The sequence below is a fragment of the Protopterus annectens genome, chromosome 1.part0 (genome assembly GCF_019279795.1).
Source record: "Protopterus annectens isolate FY-2018-M chromosome 1.part0, PAN1.0, whole genome shotgun sequence".
Taxonomy (NCBI): Eukaryota; Metazoa; Chordata; order Ceratodontiformes; family Protopteridae; genus Protopterus; species Protopterus annectens.
The window spans coordinates 1,146,062,637-1,146,086,054 of NC_056725.1; the positions used below are offsets into that span (position 1 = coordinate 1,146,062,637).

Genomic DNA, 23,418 nt, shown 5'->3' on the forward strand with positions numbered 1-23,418 from the left:
AAACTGCCTTTATCAAGGCATTTGGAGAACTTCCCAAGCTCTAAAAATTGTTTTTCCATATTTACAGCCTAAAAACAAGAAAAGGCTTACCTGTATGCTGTGTATGTCAGTTAAATATGAAAAACAAGCTCCAAAAACGCCTCTAATGAATCGCCGTGGATTTTGCTGCATTCCTGCATCATAAATCTGTTTTTAACAGTAATGGATCCACAGAACAGGCCAAGAGCTCCGGTGCAACATTCTAAGCAAAGGATGGTTGCAGCATATATCATCCCACTTGGAAAAGTGTTCTACATTTTTTGTTCCTCTTTTCCTCTTCCTGCTACTAGAGGGACACATTAAGCAGTGGCACTAGCCTGTTTACTTCCTCATGCAAAGCCTGACTGGGAATTGGGTAAATTTCCTTAGTTAGCTCATATTTTGGGATTAAAAATATGAAGAAATAAAGCATTACATCAAGAATTCGTATTGGGTTCATGGTTTAGGCAAGGAAATTGAAGGACTGATATGCAAGAACCGAAAATGCAAGGTTTGGAGGGCAGGAATGACAACCTAATGGCAAGCTATAGCTGCTCTAACTTGCACAGACTGAGTTAAATGTAGCATAGTTACTATTATACTAGATGTTACAATTGTTAATGTAGTTTAGTATGTTAACTAGCTAGCTTCCAAAATATAAATGCTAGTATTGCAAAACACAACTTAGATAAACTGATCTTTATAAAAATATATTGCTAGTTTTTTTTCTCTTCTTCTCTCTCTTTATATAGACCGTAGTGATTGAAATAAGTAGTAATTGTAAATGAGAAACATTGCAAAGACATGTTCAGGACAGGGTATTGTTGTAGTTCAGAGATAAGGAAAAAGCTATTAAGAAGCTATATATGTAGAAATCTAACTTGTTTGCAATACAAATACCTATAGCCAATAGGGTAAGAAAAAGTAAGTCCCAAGTAAGAGAAGATTACACTTGACATATGATGTTATAACTGCTTTAGTTTATGAAGTGTTTCTAAAGATCTGCTCAAAAATGGGGCACGGTAGGGATATGTTTTGAGTGTGTGGGGTTGCACATCTTGTGCTCAATGTTATTTGTACATAATGTATATAGAGGGTTGATATGCTCGTTTGTATTGTATCAACTTACTAGTTATTCATATCCGACTTATATTGCAATAGTCTGGTTTATTCAAGACTCATCACTTATCTGGCTATTCCCTCTCTTAGATTGGATAGCTATATGGTTAGGCACAGGGGTAGTTCTAAGAGTTTTAAGTGCTACAAAACAACCAAGTATGGTACATTTCTATTTAAATCTTTTTGGATACATGATGAGCGAAGGACTTTCAAAGCCTTTTTAAACAATGCTGACTACTCTTCTCGTGATTGATTCCTGTGGGGGATAGATTCATGGAACGTGAAGGCTTGCATGATGTTAAGGAAAAGAAATTAGTCCTACACCTAATATATCAATCACAGGCAAATATATTTCTCCAAGAAACGTACCTGCTAAATGAGGATTGGAATAAGGATAGAGAGAGACCCTGGCTAACCTCAATTATTGCTTCTGGCAGTAAAACTAATTCAAAAGGAGTAGCTATTTTGATTAAAAAATCATTTAAAGAGGGAATTATTGAATGTGGTATGGACAATTTTGGAAGATGGTGTTATTTTAGTTATTTAAATCCTTTATCCTACAAGCCTACACTGTTTCTCAGTATATATGGGCCTTGTTCAAACCAACAGGATTTCATAATACAAGCATATAATCTTCTGTCAAAATTCCCTAATCACGAATATGTGGTGAGGGAGATTGGAACATGGTTATTGATCCCTTAAATGACAGATCCAACACGAATAATAAATGTAATAAACAAGCGATACTTGCCTTAGAGGACCTAGTATTAGAATTCTCCCTATGTGATCCTGCTCTCTTGAATAACCAGCTCAACCAAGGGGATACGTTTATGTTCTACTCCCCATGCCGTAAGTCGTGGTCCAGGATTGATTTTTTTCTGATATCAGAATCTCTTCTAAATAAAAAAAACAATATACTCAACCAGTCTAAGATTTTTATCAGACCACTCCAAAATAACACTGAAACGTATCCTCTTAAAAAACACCCCAAATCAAAAAACCTTATAGATATGGTCCCTAAAACCTAATCTTCTTGACAAAGAGGAAATTATAAAATAAATTAACAATGTACTAGACGAACTCAGAGCCAATCTCTTAACCTCAAATATGCCACTAGACATTTTATGGGCGGCCACCAAAACTAAAGTTAGGGGTTCTCCTGATTCAAAAATCCTCCTACTTTAAAAAAACTAACAAGACAGAAAGAATTTAAAATTAAGCAGAAAATCCAAGACATTGAAAAATCACTCCAAGAAAACTTTAGTCCTGATTTAGAAGCCCAACTAATTAATCAGCAGAAAGAACTATACTCAATGCATGTAAAAAATCTCTCATTCCGAGAAATGAAACTCCTTGCTAACTATTCTGAATCGACCCAACAATCCTCCAAACTATTAGCTAGACTCAAACATTCATCAAGACCCCCTTAGGATTCTACAAATTAAATATAATGAACTACATACGAATAACCAAGATATTCTGACCATTTTTGAAAAAATATACAATAATCTATATGGTCTGCAGGATGCAATACTTCCTATAATGTTTTTTTTCTCTAGTATCTCATTTCAACAAATTGAAAAACACCAAACTGAATTTCTGGAAGCTCCTTTAAGAACAGAAGAAATTATGGAAGCAATTAAAAGTCTAAAAAACAACAAAGCCCCAGGTCCGGATGGCTTCACTTCTAATTTTTATAAAAAATTTGCTTCTAAAATATCTCCTATTCTTCTTAAAATTTTCGAATATATGAATAAATTTGGACTTAGGGACCTACACCTAAACAATTCTAAAACTATCTTTATTTACAAACCAAATACGGACAAATCTAACTACAGACCAATCTCGCTTATTAACACAGACATTAAAATCATGACTATGCTTCTAGCAAACAGACTTAAAAATGTCTTCCACACAATCATTTCAACGCAGCCATCAGGCTTCATAAAGGGTAGACAAAACCTGGGACAACACACTCACTTTAGATGCAGCCATCCAACTTTCTGCAAACCATAAACTTCCCTATTACCTTATGGCACTCGATGCCACAAAAGCCTTTGATAGAGTCAATCAAGAATTCTTGTTGCTGACTCTAAAGCAATTTAACTTTCCAACTAATTTTATAAATACAATCAAAATCTTATATTTATTTTTATTTTATTTATTTTATTTTACATTTGTTGACCGGGCTAGTCTAGCTGGATACATGTCCATTTTCAGTAGAGGCCCGGGGAGAAAAGCTCCAAAGAATAGAGGTAGATTAACAAAAACATCAGAAGATCACGTAATAAGTATTACATTCAAAGTCAAATAAACAAGTAATAGGGTTATACAAATAATTTAAAGAGGTAAACACAGACTTAGGTAGATGGACTAACATGGCTACATTGAGGACCCTTACGGTTTGGATTGGGTAGAAATTAGGTAGGCCTGGGATGTTGACTATTAGTCTGGATTAGAACACGGGCATAGCCATTCGGACTTTAGGAGATCTTTGAGTTGTTTTTTGAATTGGTGGAGAGAGGTCGTGTGTCTTAGGTTGCTTGGGAGGGCATTCCAGGATTTTCCAATAGAATTGGCATACAGTGCTTCACCTCCCGAGTTGTTAGATTTAATAGTTTGTATTTGTAAGCTTTTGGATGACCTAAGGGATGTAAGGTTAGAGTAGGGGGTAAGTATTTCGTTCATTGAGGGGGTTTTGTCAGGATAGTTGATAGCTTTAAATGCCTCAGTGAGTTGATTGAGTTTGAGAATGTTGGGTAGTTCTAACCATTCTAGTGTCCTTAGATTGTGGCAGTGATGTGTGCGATAGGGCATTCCTGTTATAAATCTGGCTATGTGGTTATAGGTTGTAGATAGTTTGTTGAGCTCTCTTTTGCTAAGGAAGGAGAATATCGGGGAGGCATAAAGGAGTGTAGAAAGGAGATGGGTCCGGGCAATGGTTAGTTTAGTGTGTGGGGTTAGGAAGTTCTTAATTTTATACATGGACCCGAGTTTCTTGTTTACCGACTTAATGGTCAGGCTGACATGCGTATCAAATTTAAGCTTGTGGTCTATGGTCACGCCTAGTAGTTTGGTGTGGGAGACAGGGTCGATTATGGTCCCATTATTTGAGGTCACGTGAATGGTGGGGCGGTTGGTGCTAGGAGATTCATTTCCTTGAGGGGTAGAAGGAGTGGGGAAAAACAGAAGTAATTTGGTTTTGGATGGGTTAAGTAAAAGTTTTAGTTCCAAGAACCATTTTTCAACAAAGGAAAAACAGTTTTGGGTTGCGACCTGGAGTTTGGCGAGAGAAATGTCAGAGCAGATCAGGGTGGAGTCGTCTGCATATTGTATACAGGTGGCTTTGGGAATGATAGAGTGTAGACCATTTATAAATATGGAGAAAAGAAGAGGACCAAGGATAGATCCTTGGGGAACACCGATATTTGTGGGGAGTAGGTCGGATAAACTATTTTCCCATTGAACCGCCTGCTGTCTACAAGAAAGATAGTCATTAAACCAGTTTATGGTGGTTTTGCTAAGATAAAAGGTCTCCAGCGTGTGGATCAACTGTTGGTGATTGACCATGTCGAAGGCTTTGGATAGGTCGAGGAAGAGCGCAGAGGACATTAATTTATTATTTCGATTGTGGTTAACTGAGTCAACAAAGGAAAGGAGAGCAGTAGTTGTGCTATGATGGGGTAGCGTGCTGGGTGTGAGACAGGAGGTTGTTTCGAGTAAGATGGGTAATGAGTTGCTTGTGAATGCAGCGTTCCATGATTTTGGCTAGAGGAGATAGTATAGCTATGGGTCTGTAGTTTGATGTGTCAGTGGAGGACCCACCTTTATGTAGAGGGATGATGTGGGAGATTTTCCAAATAGAGGGAATAGAAGCTTCAGAAATGGACCGGTTGACCAAGATTGAAACAGGGTAGGCTATGGCATCAGATGCTATTTGTAGGTAATTGGCTGGAAGTAAGTCAGCCGCTAAGGTGGTTGGTTTGAGTTTATTCAAGAGGGTTCGAATATAGGAGGTAGATATGGGTTGAAGGTTAAAGGAGGGTTGAGTTGGGTCTTTGGTTGAGGGTGTAGCCGAGGGAGAAGTAGTAAGTTGGTTGGCGAGGGACTGGATGGTTTCTGTGAAAAATGAATTAAAGGTGTTGGCTATTTCTCTAGAATCTTTACCTATGAGTTTTTCAGGGGTAGGGGTGGTGGATTTACCTGGATGAAGGAGGTGATTGAAACCAGCCTAGAATTTTTTGGGATTATGCTGGTGTTTATCTTGGAGGTGACAGTAATACTGTTTTTTGACAGACATTACGGCTGCTTTAGTTGAGTTTCTAAGCTGAAGAAACTTGATGCGATCTAGTGAGGTTTTAGAGGTTCTCCATTTGTGCCAGGCCTTGTCTCGATGTTTAATTTTGGCTTTAGTATCCTTTGTTAGCCTAGTTCTAGTAAGACGCTTAGGAGCATGCGAGTCAAGTATTTTTAGGAAAGTGTTATTAAAATATAACACACTCTCATCTAAGGGTAAAGTTTTTAGGATGGACCAATTGCATGCCTTAAGTTCTGAAAGAAAATGGTCTGGGACAAAATTCTTACTGTTCCTAACTAGTTTGGATTGTGGATGATTTGAAGTCGGACACTTGTGCTTTAAAGGTAATCAGGTGGTCACTAAGGTCGTTGGGAAGGGTCCCTGTAGTACAGTTATTTGGAGCATTGTTTGTAAGAATCCAGTCAAGGATGCTCTCTTTTTGTTGAGCATTACCAATTCTGGTGGGAGATAGAATATTTTGAGAGAAGCCATGTAAGTTAATGGGGAGAGGATTTGGGAGTTCGGAATAGAGGGACCAGTTAATATTAACATCCCCTAGTATTATGGTTTCTTGGGGATAGTTGGTAGCAAACCAACTGAGGAATTGTTTTAGGTTTTCAAGATTTTTGCCTGGTGGTAGATAAGTTACTATGAGATTAATACTTTTTTGGTTGTTTAGGCGAATCTTTAGGGCAATTAGTTCAAGGTTAGGAATTTTTGGAGGTTGGAGTGGGTTCATTGTGATGTTCATGGAGTTCTTGAATATGACAGCTATTCCCCCACCTTTTCTGGTTATTCGATCGCTCCTAAGGATGCTATATCCAGGTGGGATAATTTCTTCATCCTTAGTGCATGGTTTAAGCCATGTTTCCGATAGGCACATGATGTCAGGGGAATGGGTTGCAAGCAAGGCATGTAAGTTGTGAACCTTATTATTAATACTTCTTAGGTTAAGATGAAGGATAAGGAGGGAGCCCACTAGGTTTCTGGCTTCTTTCAGGGTTTTGGGGCCTAGGTCAAAGTTAGGGCCTGGGTTGGGGTGGATATCTCCGTCTTTTGTGATAGATTTTTTCAAGTAGTCAAATATTTTTTGGAGTTTAATTAGTAATTTTAGAGTGTCTTTTGTTGTGGGAACCTTTGGGTGGCAGAGGGTAGGATGATTTCTTTTAGGAATCGGGTTATTAACAGGGTAGTGAGATGGAGGGATGGGTGTGGAGGGGTTATGAGAGTGAATGGAGGTGTGACCTTTGGAGAGGAAGACTCCTGCTAGGGTTAGAGTTTCATAACTGGTCAGGAGATAGGAAATAATAAGGAGTATATAATTCCTCTTTTACCACTCTGTATATTAATAAACTAATTAATAAACTATTAATAAACTATGTTCTTCTAAAATAAAATGAAATAATGGAACAAGACAGGGCTGTCCCCTCTCACCCTACCTCTTTGACATATATCTCGAACCCTTATTTATATACTTAACACAAAAGACATTTCACCACATTCCCAATATTTTAGGGACAAATCTGGTATTTTCTGCCTTTGCTGATAACCTCATCATATATTTCCAGTTACTTAATACTGACTTAAAAAAAATTCAAAACACTATTGAAACCTTCTCGAAAACCTTTCTCTTCTTCTTCTTTCGGCTGCTTCCGTTAGGGGTCGCCACAGCAGATCAACTGTTTCCATTTCTTTCTGTCCTCTGCACCTTGCTCTGTCACACCAATCACCTGCATGTCCTCTTCTCACCACATCCATAAACCTTATCTTAGGCCTTCCTCTTTTCCGGAAGCTTCATCCTTAGCATCTTTTTCCCAATATACTCTGCATCCCTCCTCAGCACATAACCCTTCAAAATCTCTTATTTTTCCAATTAACCCAAGCAATCTTAAAGAGCCTCTTTCCTATAACCCAAATTAAGTTGAAATATACTTTTAAGTACCTAGGTATAATTTTTTGACCATAACCATAATAACTCCTTACAAAATAATCTTGCCAAATCATGGACAAACATCGAAAACGATATAGACAGGTGGAAGAATATGAAATTCCCCTTTCGATCTAAAGTAGCAATTATATAAATGAACATCCTACCCAGGTTATTATACCAGTTTAATGCAACAAACAGCAACATTCCTTTAAACTTCAAAAAGATAAACACAACTTTAACTAAATTCATTTGGTTTTTTAAGACACCACGAATCTCCCTACCAAAATTAATGCTTCCAAAAAATAAAGGGGGACTGGGAATACCAGATTTTAGATTATACTACGACATAATTTGCGCCAACAGACTCATGCTAATTGCAGACCATAATCCAATTAGCTCTATTCATTTCCCCCAATGGGTTGGTCTGTGGCATGCACATATAAAGCTGTGTAACATAAATCCCAAATCAGTACCTTTCATAAATAAACCTGTGTTAAAAGACATGAAACTACATAAACTAATAAAATATAAAATAAATCTATTCCAGAAGCTCTTTTCTTCATTACGTCTAACAAACGCACTTATTCTTTTGCAACCCATTCATTTAAATCCAAATCTAAAACTGGGTAATAAAATGATAAATCTTGACCACTTTCCCCAAATTAAAAACTTAAATGTCTGGGATTTCTATGCCATTAAGGATAAGTCTCTAAAGGACATAAAAATAAAATTTGAACTTAATAACAAATATACAATAATTCTGAGACAAACCAAAGAGTTAGCATCTACTCTGGGTAATTTCCCTAATAAGGTTCAGGAAGAAATAAACATTGCCCTATCCCTCCTGAAGTGTCTAAAAATTAAAAAGAAAATGCTATCAATTACATACAGCTTTATCTCAACCATTACATATCAATCTTCTATTACATTTGCACAGTATTGGAGAAACAAAAACTCAAAACTGACAGAGGTTCACTTCTCCCAAGCAATAAATAATACAACCAGGTTTGCCCCGTTCAAGAAATGACTATATACACAATTAATGGTAAATAATAATGCATATTATACCCCAGAACGTCTTACCAGCATATCCTGTGGTTCTGTAAATATGCACAGAGCTTATGGAACTCACTTAAGATTAAACTGGAAAAAATGAGTTACGGGAAATCCACCTTTTCATGGGAATTTGCTATATTGCATGTGGGTCAAAAGGGCCTTCCCACTAATGAAGTGAGAGTCCAGATTGCTCTCTTTATGCTAATTAAGCTTTATATGACACAGAACTGGTTGGACCGTTCTAAAACAAACTGGGAAAATTTTACAAAGGTGGCATCCAAGTATATTCTATCCCATAAACTAACTACGGAAAATATTAGCAAACACATGAAATACCTTAACTTCTGGAGTACAACCTTAGACTGTATCCTGAAGTAATATAAAATGGCTTTACACCTACTCTCCTATACTAGTACCATGGCTAGTCCTTCCCTCCAAAGGATTTAACTCATTCAGTTCCTTTATAGTTACTTCAAAGTGTTAATATAGTAATAATAATAGTGTAAGAATGTAGCACTATATGTAAATAGTTGTATGTGTGATGTTTTCATATTATCTTCTTTATTAACTACTGATTTTTCAATTTTGTGCCAGTAACGATAGTTTGAATTACTTGAGTCAAGAATGTCATGTATCTTTTAATAGTATAGTCTCTCCTGTCATATTAAGAAAGTAAGCTTTAAATGTTTTGGTTGGTTATGTGAATGTTTATTGGCCTTATTTGTCTCTTTATACTGACCAGTTTCAGTAAAATGTTTTGTGTAAATGTTGTACCAAAATAATGAAACAAAAGTAAAATAAAGCTTTGAAAAAAAAAAGAAAGCAGAAATCACTTCTGCATTACCACATCAGTGCTGTTGATTTAATGCAAGCTCTTAACTTGGGAATAACATCAACCTTTCAAGGCTTGTACATAAGCAATTCAATGTAATGATTTTCTATTTATTATGTAACTGTTGTTTGGTAAAGAAGTTTGCCTTCCAGATGTACCAGATGGCATTCATGATAGTGGTTCACATTAATGATGGACAAACGAACAGATAAAATACATATTTTACGAAATTCTTCTCACAACATTTGGAAGTACATACTTGAACAGCCAATTAAACTCTTCTTCCTTCTCTGAGCAGCCATAGTCTGTTGTCCATGCATGACCAATCGTAAACTTATGAAACTTGAGCATATCAAGAACTGCAACTTGTGCTACTGCACACGCAAATAAGTCAGGACGCTGGTTTGCACAAGCAGCTAGAAAAACAAAAGGAACAGAATCAGACTTTTAAGTTGGTCCTGAAATAGAATGCTTAAGTAATATATGTATGAGTACATGTGTATACATGTCCGTGTGTATCTAACCACATAAAACTAAAAGTTATGCACTCACCATAACTAGGCATCTGTGTTGTCCATTTTCATTCTTCTCAATAAATGGGTTACGGATCTGATCCTGGATCCGACTCAGCCACACACTTTAGACTTTGGATCCAACTCTTGAGCTCCTCCCTCTACCCATAATGCCCTAGTCAATTCCTCAGATCGAGATTGTTGCCATAAAACTCCCATAAATTAGATAAAGAAAGGGACAGCCCAAAAAATGGGGCTCAAACCTGGAACTATAAGTTCCAATAATTAGTCTAACAGGTTCCTCCGGAAGATTTTAGAAAGGGGGATGGATGGGGCGGGTGTTGAAGAATGAAAATGGACAACACAGATGTCTAGTTATGGTGAGTACAAAACATCTAATGTTGTTCTTGTCATTCTTCCTCAATAAATGGGGCAGAATACCCAGCTACATTAATCTTGGGTGGCCTTCATTGAAAGATATTCTAGAGGGCTGTTGCGCCAAAGGCAGCTCTGCTTCTGGATATTAGATGCGATTTGCAATCAGTAACAAAGGTATGAGCATTGGACCATGTGGCTGCTGTGCAAATATCAACAGAAGTGCTTGACCAAAAGGCAGATGAAGTGGCCATGGATCTAATTAAGAGGGCTTTTGGTGGTATTGGTAAGGAAATACCTGGCTGAGAACAGATCCAAGAAATGTGATCAATTATCTTTTAGCCAATGTAACTTTAGACACTGGGTATAACCCAATCAATCTGATGAAAGATGCAAACAGCTGATTGATTTTCTAATTTGTTTTGTTCTGTGTAAATAGAACCATAAATGTCTGTGCACATCCAGAAGATGTAGCATATATTCTGCTCTGAAAAAAATTTGGAAAGAAAACCAGCAAATGAATGGATTGGTTAATGCTAGATTCTGAGGCCATCTTGGGTAAAAAAAGAAGGGTTTGTTTGTAAAGTTACTCTGTCTTTACGGAAAATAATGTAAGAGGTCTTTGATGAAAGAGCCAGGAGTTCAGAAATTCTTTTTGCAGAAGAAATAGCTACTAAAAGGGCTGTTTTCCATGAAAGGAATTTTAAATAATTTTTTGCTGATGGTTCAAAGGGTTTCTGAGTCAGACCCTGCAGCACCGCAATCAGATTCCACAGAGGTGAAGGATTCTTTATTGGAGGTCCAAGGAGAAAAGTGCCCTTCATAAAAGCTTTACATAACTTGGAAGAGGCCAGAGTAATCTTTACGTCTCATATGAAAATCTGAAATGGCTGTCAGTTGTAGTTTAACTGTAGAAAAACTAGCTCTTTCTTTTGAAAACTGTAGCCGGGAAATCAAGAACAGAAACTGGGGCAGGAAAAGGGTCAGTATATTATTTCTCAATGCCCACAAGAAAAATCTTTCACTTATTCTTGTAAACCTTCTTGGAGGAGTCTTTTTGTGAGGATAATAGAATGGTGTATACTGGGGAATAAAGCCTGGGCTGTCTGACTATTATCAGAAATGAAGAAATCATGCGGTTAGTTTGAGGACTGGGATATCGGGATGACTCATCCCTGAGGAATGTGACAGGAGATCTGGAGTTGGGTCCAGTATCCAGGGATGATGAAGATGATGAGACCAAAGGAAGGAGAACCACACCTGTTGAGACTAGCAGGGGACAATGAGGATGACTAAGTTCTTCAACCGGATTGTCTTCAGTAGGAATTTGGGAATCATATCTAAGAGACTGGATAACCAAACGTGGATTACAGCATCACTCGATGACTCTCCCCCTGAGGGAGGATTAGGGCAAAAAACCTGCTGCACTTGTTGTGGAGGGATGCAAAGAGGGTGCAGCAAAGATGACCCCAGCGACAGAAAATTTCCTCTACTACTGACAGTTTGAGACCACTCGTACTTAGTCTGTCCGCTAGTATGTTGGTTCTCTTGGAATGTGTGTTGCAACAGAAAACAGTTGGTGGAGATCACCCATTGCCATACTCTCACAGCCTTTCCGCAGAGATGGTAAGATCGGAATCCCCCTTATTTGTTGATGTACCAGATTACAGACACATTGTAGGGCTGAATCACAACAGTCCCTAGAGGAACAACATCTTGAAATGCTTGCAACGCTAATAGGACTGCTCTCATCTCCAAAACATTGATATGTGAATTAGTCTCTTGAGGTTATCATGTGTCTTGGATCATCCTTCCCAAGTAATGCCCCACCCTAACTGGGAGGAGTCATAGTCACCGTGGTCAACTGGGGTGGTAGAACAAAGGGTCAACTTAGATAAATGCTGGCTGGATCCAACAATGGATGTGGTGTTTACAAATCAGTGTAAGCTTGACTGGAAAGGATAAGGGTTGTTGAACAGACCACTGAACAGCTAGAGTCTATTGAAGAACACGCACATAATATGATGTTAAGGGAAGAAGTACTATTGCTGCTGCCATAGATCCCAGCACTTGAAGAATGAATCTGCCTGGAGGAGATGGATGGGAAAGAATATGATGAACCTGAGATCTGAGTGTGTCTATGCAATGAGTTGGAAGGATGCAATTTGCATTGTCATGTTCAGATGTGTGCCAATAAACTCCAGGCTCTGTACTGGTGTCAGATTTGATTTGGCATAATTGATTGTTATTCCCAGTGAGTGACAAATCTGAGCAAATAGTTCCCTGGATTGTTGAAGGAGATACATGGAGGGGGTGTTGAGGAGCCAGTCATCTAGATATGGAAACATAAGGAATCCTTTTAGTTTCAAGTGAGCTGCTACCACTGCCATACATTTGGTGGACACCCTGCGGGCTGTGGTGTGTCCAAAGGGCAGGGCTCTGAATTGGCAATGACTGGCTCCCAGACAAAAGTGTAAAATCTCTGGGACCACCTGTTTATTTTGATATGATAGTACTCATCCTGAAGATCTACAGAACACATCCAATCGTCCTTGAGAAGAAATGGCAGATTGGACTGGACCGTGACCGTTCAGAACTTTGACTTTTTCACTTTCAGATTCAGTTTGCTCAGATCCAAAATTGGTCTCAAGTGTCCCTGTCTTTTTGGGCACTAAAAAAAACTTGAGTAAATTACAAATCCGATTTGGTCTGGTGGGACCTCTTAGATAACTCTTCTAGCAGCTTTTGAATTTCTTGGGCAGCTGCCTTCCTCTGACTGGGTGGAACATCGGGAAGCTTTTTTCTTTTGTAGACTGGGGGCTGGAAAAATGGTATGAAGTAACCTCTAGATATTATTCTTAACACCCAGGAATCTTTTGTTTTAGTAGCCCATGTATCTGGGTGCAAGAACAATTGTCCCCTGACTGCCCCTAGAGATGGGCAATGGGGCAGCACTTTAGGAGCACTGAAAGGTTCTAGCCAGAAAAGAATCATGGAAACCCTGATTTTGTGGGTCTCCTCTACCTCTAGGGTGACATCTACCATTAGAACTGCCTCCTCTGTCGCTGAAGGAGTTGTCTCCACACGGATCTTGGAAAGGTCCCTGAGGTTTGTGAAACTACATTTTATCACCTCTGATTTCTAGAGACGGTTCATTGATGGGTAGAAAACTTGATTCCCACAGCAGACAGGGACTTTCCTTATTGTTCGCTGTGGGTAAGGTTTCTTTCACAGATGGACCAAATAAAGATGTTCCATAAAAGAAAGCACTGATGAAAAGACGACTTGAAAGGCTCTGCAATGTCGCACAGCCACATGCAGGCATGTCTCCTTATGGCAATGCCTGAACCGGCAGCACATGGTGTCTTCAGCTGCGTGAGAGATCAACCTCATGTATGCTTTGGATAGTGATAAAACAGTGACCAGCTGAGATGATCTTTTGAAATCCCTGCAGACATGGACTCAGAGAAGGAATTTGACTGTTCTTTGCTCAGATCTCTCATTAGTTTTGTAAAATGTGACACGTAGTTAAGAGACCTGAAGACGAATGGCGCTGAGGCAAAGATTCACCTTCTGAATGTGTCCAGTGCTCTAGACTCTCTGGAGGGTGGACAGATGAGCTCTGGTCTGCTAGCTCTTTTTCAGTGGCAGATGCCACCACCATAGCATCTACTGGTACTCTTTTTCTCAAGTGGGGTTTATCTTTAGGATGAGCTAGAAGTCTAGTCATCTCGGTAAAGGCTCAACGGAATCAGTCACCTTCCATGCCCTGCGAGCGACTAAATCAGTCAGCTCATCCACCAGGAGGGGTGAGGGTAACCCAAAATGTAAATGAGCCTGAACCAAAAGCTTCCAAAAATACGGATTCCTCTGGAGAAGGATTATTGGAAGACCAACCACCTTCCTGCCTAAGATCTCTAAAATATCTAAAAGAGATATCATCAGGTGGTGATTTGGGAGACCCTTCTCCTTCCTCGAAATCAGTATCCTTAGTGAGAGATTCCAATGGGGAATCTATGTACCTCCTCTTGCATGTCCTCTTCTGATGGATCTCCTATGGTGGATGTTCAGGGGAGGCATCAGAACAGAGGGGAGTTCCTCTGTGGGGACTGACTGGAAGCTAGCTGGAACTGGCTGTACCTGTGGGAAGGTCTGATGGATTCAGAACTCTGAATCAAACAGGGAAAAGGGAGTGGATCTGAGGAATGAGAGACCGGATCTCTAGAAAGAGAAAAAGGCCTTTCCACATCCTCAAAGGCAGATGGATCTGGAGAAGCCACGGCTACCAGCACCAGAGCCAAGACTTCCAGTATGGATAGATCATGACTCTGACCGGATCTATGCCTGGAGGACAGAAATGAACCTGAGCTGTTCAGCACAAAGGCTTTGAGAGGCAAGCATGGATCCGATAACATTGTAGACCCAGGCCGCACATATCTGACTCTGTCTCTTCAGCTCCAAGACCATTTTAATCTGAATGTATAGGTGCAGAACTGCTCAGGGATGCTGTCGGACTCAAGTAAGTGATTCTTTTCAGATCTGACACCAGACCTCTCAGAGATGTCAGATCCTGGGGCCCGAAACCAAAGGAATAATCGGAGAAGGAGACAATACTGTGTGAATAATGTCCTGAAGACTCATGGATCCAATATGGGACATAATCAAAATGACCCGTATCTGGATCTGATCTCTGAGGAATTTTCACATCATCTTATCTACATCTGCTTCAAAAAGACTTCTGGAGGACCTGCAGGATGTGGTAGACTGGGGCCTAGAGTGCTTTTTGGAAGCTTACATGAAGATGGAATAGAGACTAGGGGAGACTGGATCCAAAATGAACTTTGGGTAGCAAGCTCTTGGAGTATATGGTGTACTATTTTTTGGATCTGAGGGCTTGGGGTCAAAACCTGAGCTGTTGCAGTAGCTGAAATAATAATCGGATCCAAAGATTTTGGATCTGAAGTATGTACCTTTGGGTCTAAGGATGTCAGATCCAATATTTTTTCTACTTTCAGAGGTGGTTATGAGGAAGTCCTGGGGGACTTCAATGGAGAGGAGCTTTCAATGGTCCAAAGGAGTTTTAGAGGATTTACTGGAGGGATTGAGCCCCTGAAGAAGTGGTTGAAGGAGGAAGTAGACCCTTCAAAATGAGTTTCCTACATCTATCAGCTAATGCTCTAGTGTTAAAGGCAGCACATATACAGCAGCTGGTACTGAGATGACCTAGTCTGAGACAATATACAAAGTCCTTGTGGGCATCCAAATTAGGGATTTTGTGCCCACAAGAAGTGCATTTTTTAAATCCTGTCGGCTCGTCAGCCATGACAGTTCAAGGCAGGTACAATACGACAAAACTAGAAAAAGTTAAGCATTTTTTTTAGAAATGGTCAAGAAGGGAAAGAAGAAAATACCAGTGATGTTAATAAAGAATTACTTTGTAACTGAATAAAGAAGACAGAAGGGTATAGACAGAGGATTACCAAGTATGGTAACAAGAAAATAAAATATAAAAAAATTATACTACTGACTCTCAGAAAGAAAACCTGAAAGCTAAGTGGGAGGCTGGAATAACAAAAGGAGTAGAATTTAAAAGAATGAAGAAATTAGGAGTTATGTATTTACCATAACTTGGTATAGGTGTTGTCCTTTCTCATTCTTCCTAACTTATGGGATACGGATCAGATCAGACTCTGATGCATTTTCAGACTTCAGATCCTAGTCTCGAGCTCCTCCCTCTTCCTATAATGCACCACACCACCTCTAACTCCTCAGATCGAGTTTGCTGCCTATGTCTATTGATTTAGAGAGACAGGACAGATAAAGAATTATGACTGAAAACCTTAGAACTCAAAAGTTCCCATAAAAAACAATATCATTCTGGAAAAAATATACAAGGCCGGAGGAGGGCTGGGAGGGAAGGTAAGGATGAATGAGAAAGAAAAACACATATACCAAGTTATGGTAAGTACATAACTCCTAAATATAATGTTGTCCTTTCTCATTCTTCCTCACTGATGGGTAGAGTCTTCAGCTACATAATTCTTGGGAGGCCCTCAAGGAGGGACATGACAGAGCACTGTCAAAGCCAAAGGTCTGTTTCTCGAGACAATGCCCAGTTTGTAATGCATTACAAGAGTATGAATATACAAACAAATTACTGTATGAGAGATACCACATAAAAAACTGCAGTAGGAAGGTTAATGAGTTAGTGATGGATTTGACAGAATGACTCTAGAATGACAAGGCAATTCCAAACCACTTTGTAAACGACTCAGAAAAATACAGTCGGCAGTTTAATTGACTAGGATTTTATATAGGAGACTGCATAACCCAAGCAGATCGAAGGAAAAGGAAATAAACAGCTGGTCAGATTTTCTGTGCTGTCAGTCTCAGAAGAAAGTTTAAGCATAACTGGCAATTCAGAAAGGATGATAAATATTGAACAACAGACTATATAGATTTTTACTTTCCACTATAAAAAGGAAGCTCTCGTGGAGAAGGCAGAGAAAATGGCCAATGACCTGGTAAAGGGGATTTGGAAGGGCAAGGTAATAGCAACTCTTTTAATGGATACATAATAAAAATAACATCTGTAATCCATTCAGGTGTTGTGAGTGAACACTGCTCCATCTAAGCGAATGGAGAAAAGGGGGATAAATAGTTGATCAGTACTCAAGCCGCTGAATCACTTACAAATGCCTTCTACCAGCACCTGCAGGACTGCATGGATAAGGCAATCCCAAGCAAAACAAAGACTCTTTGTACCAAAGGCAAGCGTCCAGTCTGGTGGACCCCAGTCATAAACAAACTCTACAACAAAAGGAGGAAGCTACTACAAGATAGAGCAAAATCCTTAAAAGGTAAGACACCCTTGATCACTATAAGTAAAAAACTAAGAGCTCTCATAAAATCATCCAAAGCAAATTTTGAGAGAAAAATAGCTAAAGACTCAAAAGACAATCATAAGGCCTTCTTTAGCTATGTTAGAAACCTGGGAGGAAACTCCCAGATATGCTCAGAACTAGTTCAAAATGATGTGAAGATTACTGATCCTACAGACATTGCCAACATACTGGCTGACAGGTTCAGTGCAAACTTCTCCCCTCCCCAAAGGAGAGATATCTATACCAAGCGGTGCAGCCCCAAACATCTCCAACGCCCAAGTGAGAACTGCTCTCTCCAAAGCAAAAACACAGCATCCATGGGACCTGATGGTGTGAATTAAACCCACAGCTAGGACAGCTGTTTAATCATAGTCTTACCTCTGGATACGGCCCAGGAGTGGCGACTGCAACTGTGGTCCCACTTCACAAAGGCGGTGCCTCCACCGACCCTGGAAATTACCGCCCATTAGCTTGACAAGCCTTATCTGCAAAGCCATGGAGAGGATCATAATGGACCTCATAAATAAAGACATAGGGAATTTGCAGACTTTGGATCCATCCCAGTTTGGCTTTGTCAAAGGCAGATCATGCCTTCTAAACTTGGTTGACTTTTCAAACAGTCACCAAAGCCATTGATGAGGAAAGGCAGTCCATACAGCCTACCTCGATCTGGCGAAGGCCTTGATACAATACCCACTCGGGTATCATTGAAAAACTCATCAGCTTAAATGTTAACCCATACATCACAAGATGGGTTGCAAACTGGCTGAGTGACAGAACCCACAGGGTCAGAGTTGCTGGCGCCATATCAGACTCAAAGCCTGTCACAAGTGGTGTACCACAGGGCTCAGTCCTGGGCCCACTCTTGTTTGGCATCTACTTTTCCAAGTACAAGCAAACACAGGAGGGTTATGACAAAGTTTGCAGACGACTGCAAACTAGAAAAACACATCTGACACAGATATCCTTCAGAAGGGTCTCACAGAACGGATAACTGGTGCCACAGCCATGGCCTAAAGTTAAATGCCAAAAATGCATAGTCATACCCGGGAAAAACAAGGTTACGCCTAGCTACCAAATAGGTGGCAACCCACTGAGCACAGAACAAGTTATCAGGGACCTGGGGACCCAGGTTGATAGTAGTCTGTCATTCGACACCCATGTAGCTAAAGTAGTTAGGAAGACCTTCTACATTGCCCACCTTATCAATTCTCATCTAGATCAAGGGAGGTCATAGTCTCCCTATACTCATCACTCATCAGACCAATGATTGAGTACAATGCCCCATTCGAATGTATCTGACCCGACACTTGCAGCAGCTGGAGAGGCCACAAAGTTCCTCACCAAAAGGATAAGGGTCTCAAACATCTGTCTATGCTGCCCGACTGAAAGAACTCCAGCTCTATTCAGTCGCTTACCGCTGCTCAGAGGTGACCTTTGCCTAACATACAAGGCCATGTCAAACCCAGATTTGATGAATATGCTTCACCTCAAAAATCTAGATCGTCAGAGCCACAGGCGTCAGATTAGGGAGACTTAAACCTCGACCACGGCTATTAATAGACGTGCTGGAGGGATAGATTCATCACCCAAAGACTCCCTATGCTGTGGAATAAAATCCCGGTATATGTGAGGCAGAGCACCTCGCTGGCCTTGTTCAAGAGAAATCTTGACCGATGGATGGGAGATCGCAGATATACCCCAGGGATTACCTCAGTGTCGCTGCTCGACAGAGGCACAGCAAAATAATGGGTATAGTATGGGCTAGGCTTGTAAATGCCCTCGGGCAGATAGCCTAGTATGAACCTATGAACCTATGAACCTATCAAATTCTCTGTACTTTTTTGGAAATATTCACCTTTATTGCAATGATCTGGAAGGCATATCGATAATTGAATTGACTACTATAGGCCTAAATGTACGATTGGTTCAGTTTATTAATGGTAGAGAGAACTCACTTTCTCCTTAAAAGTACCATCCCAAAAAAAAGGGTGGGAAAAATAGTAGCTGAGAGTGGTCCAATGTTTGAAAGAGAAACACAAATAAGTAATTTATTATCATTTGACATTGGATTTACCTGGATAGACAGACAGGGTCAACAAAATCCATTCACATTGGAGGCTCGGGGAGAAAACTCCAAAGGCATGCAAATATAATATCGCAAGCAATGAAACATGGAGTTCCCATGGAGGTACTAGAAGTAGGGATACCACACCTGATGAGGAGAAAAAGGTCAATAAGTATAAGTGAGCTTTCCAGCCTGTTTGCGGTCTGTAGGGACTTTGCAAACAGAGGAAGAGGGGGTGCAAGCATATAGGAGACCTGAGGTCTGATCGTGAGCCACAGCATCCCTGGGTGATTCCCCCAGAGGGGGGATGACAGTGAAGAATTTGCTGCAGTAGTTGAGGAGGGGAAAGGTGAAAGGGTTGCAACAAGGCCGACTCCACCGACCAAAAATCATGCTCGTTACTGACTGAGAGATCACTTATGAGGAATCAGAATGGGCCTGCTGAAGCTGTCTACAACTGTTTTTCTCTGATACGTACATTACAATTAGAAAGCGATCTGAAGATATCGCCCATTCACACACCCTCATCTCCTCTCTGCACAACGGTTGGGAATGGGTTCCCCTTTGAATGTTGATGCACCTGAATACTTTTATGACGTCTATATGGAATGCAACAGTCCCCAGAGGGAGAACATCGTGAGAAGCTTGCACGGTTAGGAGGACTGCTCTCATTACGAAGACACTGATATGCAGCTTGGTCTCTGAAGAGGATCATGTCTTGGACCATCTTTCCCTCGTAATGTCCCCCACCCCAACTGGGAAGCCTCCAGGGTGATCGTGGGTACTGAGAACGTAAGAGAGAATGGCCTGTCCAGAAGAGATCTGGAGGCTTTTTGCATCCAGTGACATCTGTAACCTTCCTGCACCAGTTTTAACATCCTAGAGTTCAAAATAATCTTTTCCCAAATGGAAATGTTGAGGGCCAGTTTTTGGGACAGATTTGTAGAGATATTGGGTCTAGTGCTACCCATTCCAGGGACTTTACTATGGCCTGCAACTTAAATGGGACATACTGGAGGGAGAGATTTATCTCCCAGTGACTTTCACATATTTGGAACAGGCTACCAATTCATGTGAAACAGAGCAACTCTATCACACTGTTCAAGAGGAACCTGGATGAGTGGATCGGGCACCATAAATTCTTACCAAGGATAGCGCCCACAACCCTCCTAGACATGGGCAGTCATCACTAAATGCAGTTTTGGGTATTGACTAGTACCTTTACTGTATTACCTTGGGTTGAAACAGCTAGGCTTAAAATGACCTCTGGGTCAATAGCCTAGTAATCTCCTATGATCCTATGACTGTATACACCATCGATTATGACATTTGCAAAATGGAGTGAGCTTGGTAGGAGTAGATTGAGGCTGGTAAAGAATAGACCCCTGTCCTGCCCAAGGTCCACTGTAAAAGTTGCACACAGACGAGCTAAACATGCTAGAATAGTGGCAGCTGACACTGGTCCAAGGGATTGTGACACTACATTTGTTGGAAGAGGTGGACAAGACATTAAGCCCCATACCCAACTCCTCAGAGAAATAATGCCGTGAACAGGTAATGACTCCACTTGATTGGTAGTATCAAGTAGAGATCATATGAACTCCAGATTTTGTATGGGAGTTCGGTTTAGCCTGATTTATGGTAAGGCCTAGGGAATTGGAAATCTGAAGGAAAAAATCCCTGGCTTGTAGAAGTTGATGTTTTGATGAAATGGTGAGGAGCCAATCGTCTAGATAGGGAAACATCTGAAATCCTATTAATCTCAGGTGAGCTGCCACAACTGCCATACATTTTATGAACACTGGGAGGCTCTGGTAAGCCCAAAGAGCAGTGCTCTGAGTTGGTAGTGATTGGCAAACAGCCAAAATGCAAATGCCTTCATGAGCACCTGTCTATTTATGTGAGATAGTACATATCTTTGAGATCCATAGAGTCTATCCAATCTTCCTTGCCTGAGAATAGGCAAGGTGGAGTGAACTGTAGCTATTCAGAAATGGCTTCAGGTCCCCTATTTTCTTTGGCATCAAAGAGAAGTGGGAGTAAGTTCTGAACCCTATTTTTTTTTTTTTTTTTTTTGTAGTTGGGACCCCTTTGATAACCATCTTCTGTAGTTGGGACCCCTTTGAGAACTGTTTTGTGTAGCAGCTTTAAAGTCCTAAGATGGCACACTCCCTCTGAATGGGTTGAAGGTCAGGGAGTTTCCTGGCCTTCTATTATGGGGAAAAAACACTCTTCTTTCTGACCTTCTGCTATGATTTTTAAAAGCCAGTCCTTTGACGTTTAATATTCAGAGGTAGAGGGGCAAGAGTAACTCCATATGAACAGCAAAAAAATAAGAAAAACATTTCAAGCCTATCAAATGTTATATAAATATCACTGCATGGGAATATTATTACATACTCCTTGGTCTGAAAGAAAGTACAGGCCTCCTTGAAACTGACTATACCGTATAGGTCTGAAATGATGGGACTGCATAGATATTTGCTGACATCAGATCAAAACACAGTGAAAGTTTTAAACTATGAAGAAAACAAATACAAGATAATATCCCTGCCCAAGATTAGCAGAAGAATTTCAGAAAGAAGTAGGCATGAAAACAACAGGGGCGGCTCGTGGCATCGGGCTGCCAGACTGCAGCCCCCTCAAAATAAAAAAATAGAAAGAAAAATGAAAAATAAAAAAAAAATTATTTTTTGAAATTCGCGGACTTCGCGCATGCGCAGTAGTCCCGACTACTGTCGGTCTATGCGCATGCTCAAGGCAGTCCGGCAGTCCCCATAGGGGGACACAAGGAGACGTCTGTGCACTTTTAAAGTGCACAGACTCGCCAGGATTATGGGTCGCGTCCGGACTGCAAGAGCAGCAGCAGGACTCGGGAAGGAGCATTAGGGATCTCGTCGGGAAGGAGCATTAGGATCTCGTCGGGCAGGAGCATTAGGATCTCGCGGGTCTTTCAGTATTGCGCGGGAAGGATGTACGTTAGCTGGATATATTCAGGTAAGGTGCTTTTTAATTTACAATGTTTATTTGTGTGTGTATGGTGCTTTTTACCTTACTGGAGTTTGTGTATGGTGCTTATGCTTTACTGGTGTGTGTGTGTGTGTGTGTGTGTGAAAATGCCCCAGGTGCTTATGGTGGTGTGGTAGGGAATACCTCAGGCTTGAACCCTGTACCCTGTATGCAGGTGTTAAAGACTTGAGTTCCCTACCCACCACCATTTGTAAAAAAATTTCAGATTTTTGCCTCATATTCGATCTGATCTGTTCCTCATAATATCTGTGGTTTGTAAATGTTGCAATGCTTGATATTTGATGGTGTAGTAGTAGCATTGTTGCCTCACAGCTGCAGGTTCTTGGGTTTGATTCTTGGCTGGGGTTCCTTCTTTGTGGGGTCTGTATCTTCTCCCTGTGTTTGTGTGGGTTTGCTTTTGTGTCCTCCCATGTTACAAAGACATGTCTGCACTATTTCTTCCTGGGCCCCTGCTGAAAATTGTTTATTTGTTCCAAGTCAGACTGTCCTGATTAAAAAATGTTAAATAAAATTGACAGGCATTTGAATTTCAGACTTAAGGGTTTCTGAATGTTTAATTCCTTGCATATTTGATGGTGCAGTGGTAGTATTGTTGCCTCACAGCTATAGGTTTTCTGGTTTGATTCTTGGTTGGGGTGGCTTCTGTGTGGAGTCTGCATCTCCTCCATGTGTTTGTGTGGATTTGCTCTGGTGCCCTGCCATTTTACAAAGACGTGTCTGCAGTTTTAATCCCTGCTGAAAATTGGTTTTGTTCTGTCCGCAGTAAAATTGACAGGCATTTGAATTTCAGACTTCAGGTTTCTGAATGTTTAATTCCTTGCATAATTGATGGTGCGGTGGTAGTATTGTTGCCTCACAGCTATAGGTTTTCTGGTTTGATTCTTGGTTGGGGTGGCTTCTGTGTGGAGTCTGCATCTCCTGCCTGTGTTTGTGTGGATTTGCTCTGGTGCCCTGCCATTTTACAAAGATGTGTCTGCAGTTTTAATCCCTGCGTCTCTGCTGAAAATTGTTTTTGTTCTGTCCGCAGTAAAATTGACAGGTATTTGAATTTCAGAATTCAGGTTTCTGAATGTTTAATTCCTTGCATAATTGATGGTGCAGTGATAGTATTGTTGCCTCACAGCTATAGGTTTTCTGGTTTGATTCTTGGTTGGGGTGGCTTCTGTCTGCATCTCCTCTATGTATTTGTGTGGATTTGCTCTAGTGCCCTGCCATTTTACAAAGACGTGTCTGCAGTTTTAATCCCTGCGTCTCTGCTGAAAATTGTTTTTGTTCTGTCCACAGTAAAATTGACAGG

General features: G+C 40.4%; 1 protein-coding gene across 1 annotated transcript in view; it reads right to left on the reverse strand.

The window, feature by feature from the left end:
• Window positions 1-23,418, reverse strand: part of LOC122800092 (prolyl endopeptidase) — a 1,490,953-nt gene that overhangs the window by 82,524 nt on the left and 1,385,011 nt on the right. The window contains 1 exon segment of the mRNA XM_044069645.1: window positions 9,512-9,668. Coding sequence (XP_043925580.1) covers window positions 9,512-9,668 — 157 coding nt within the window.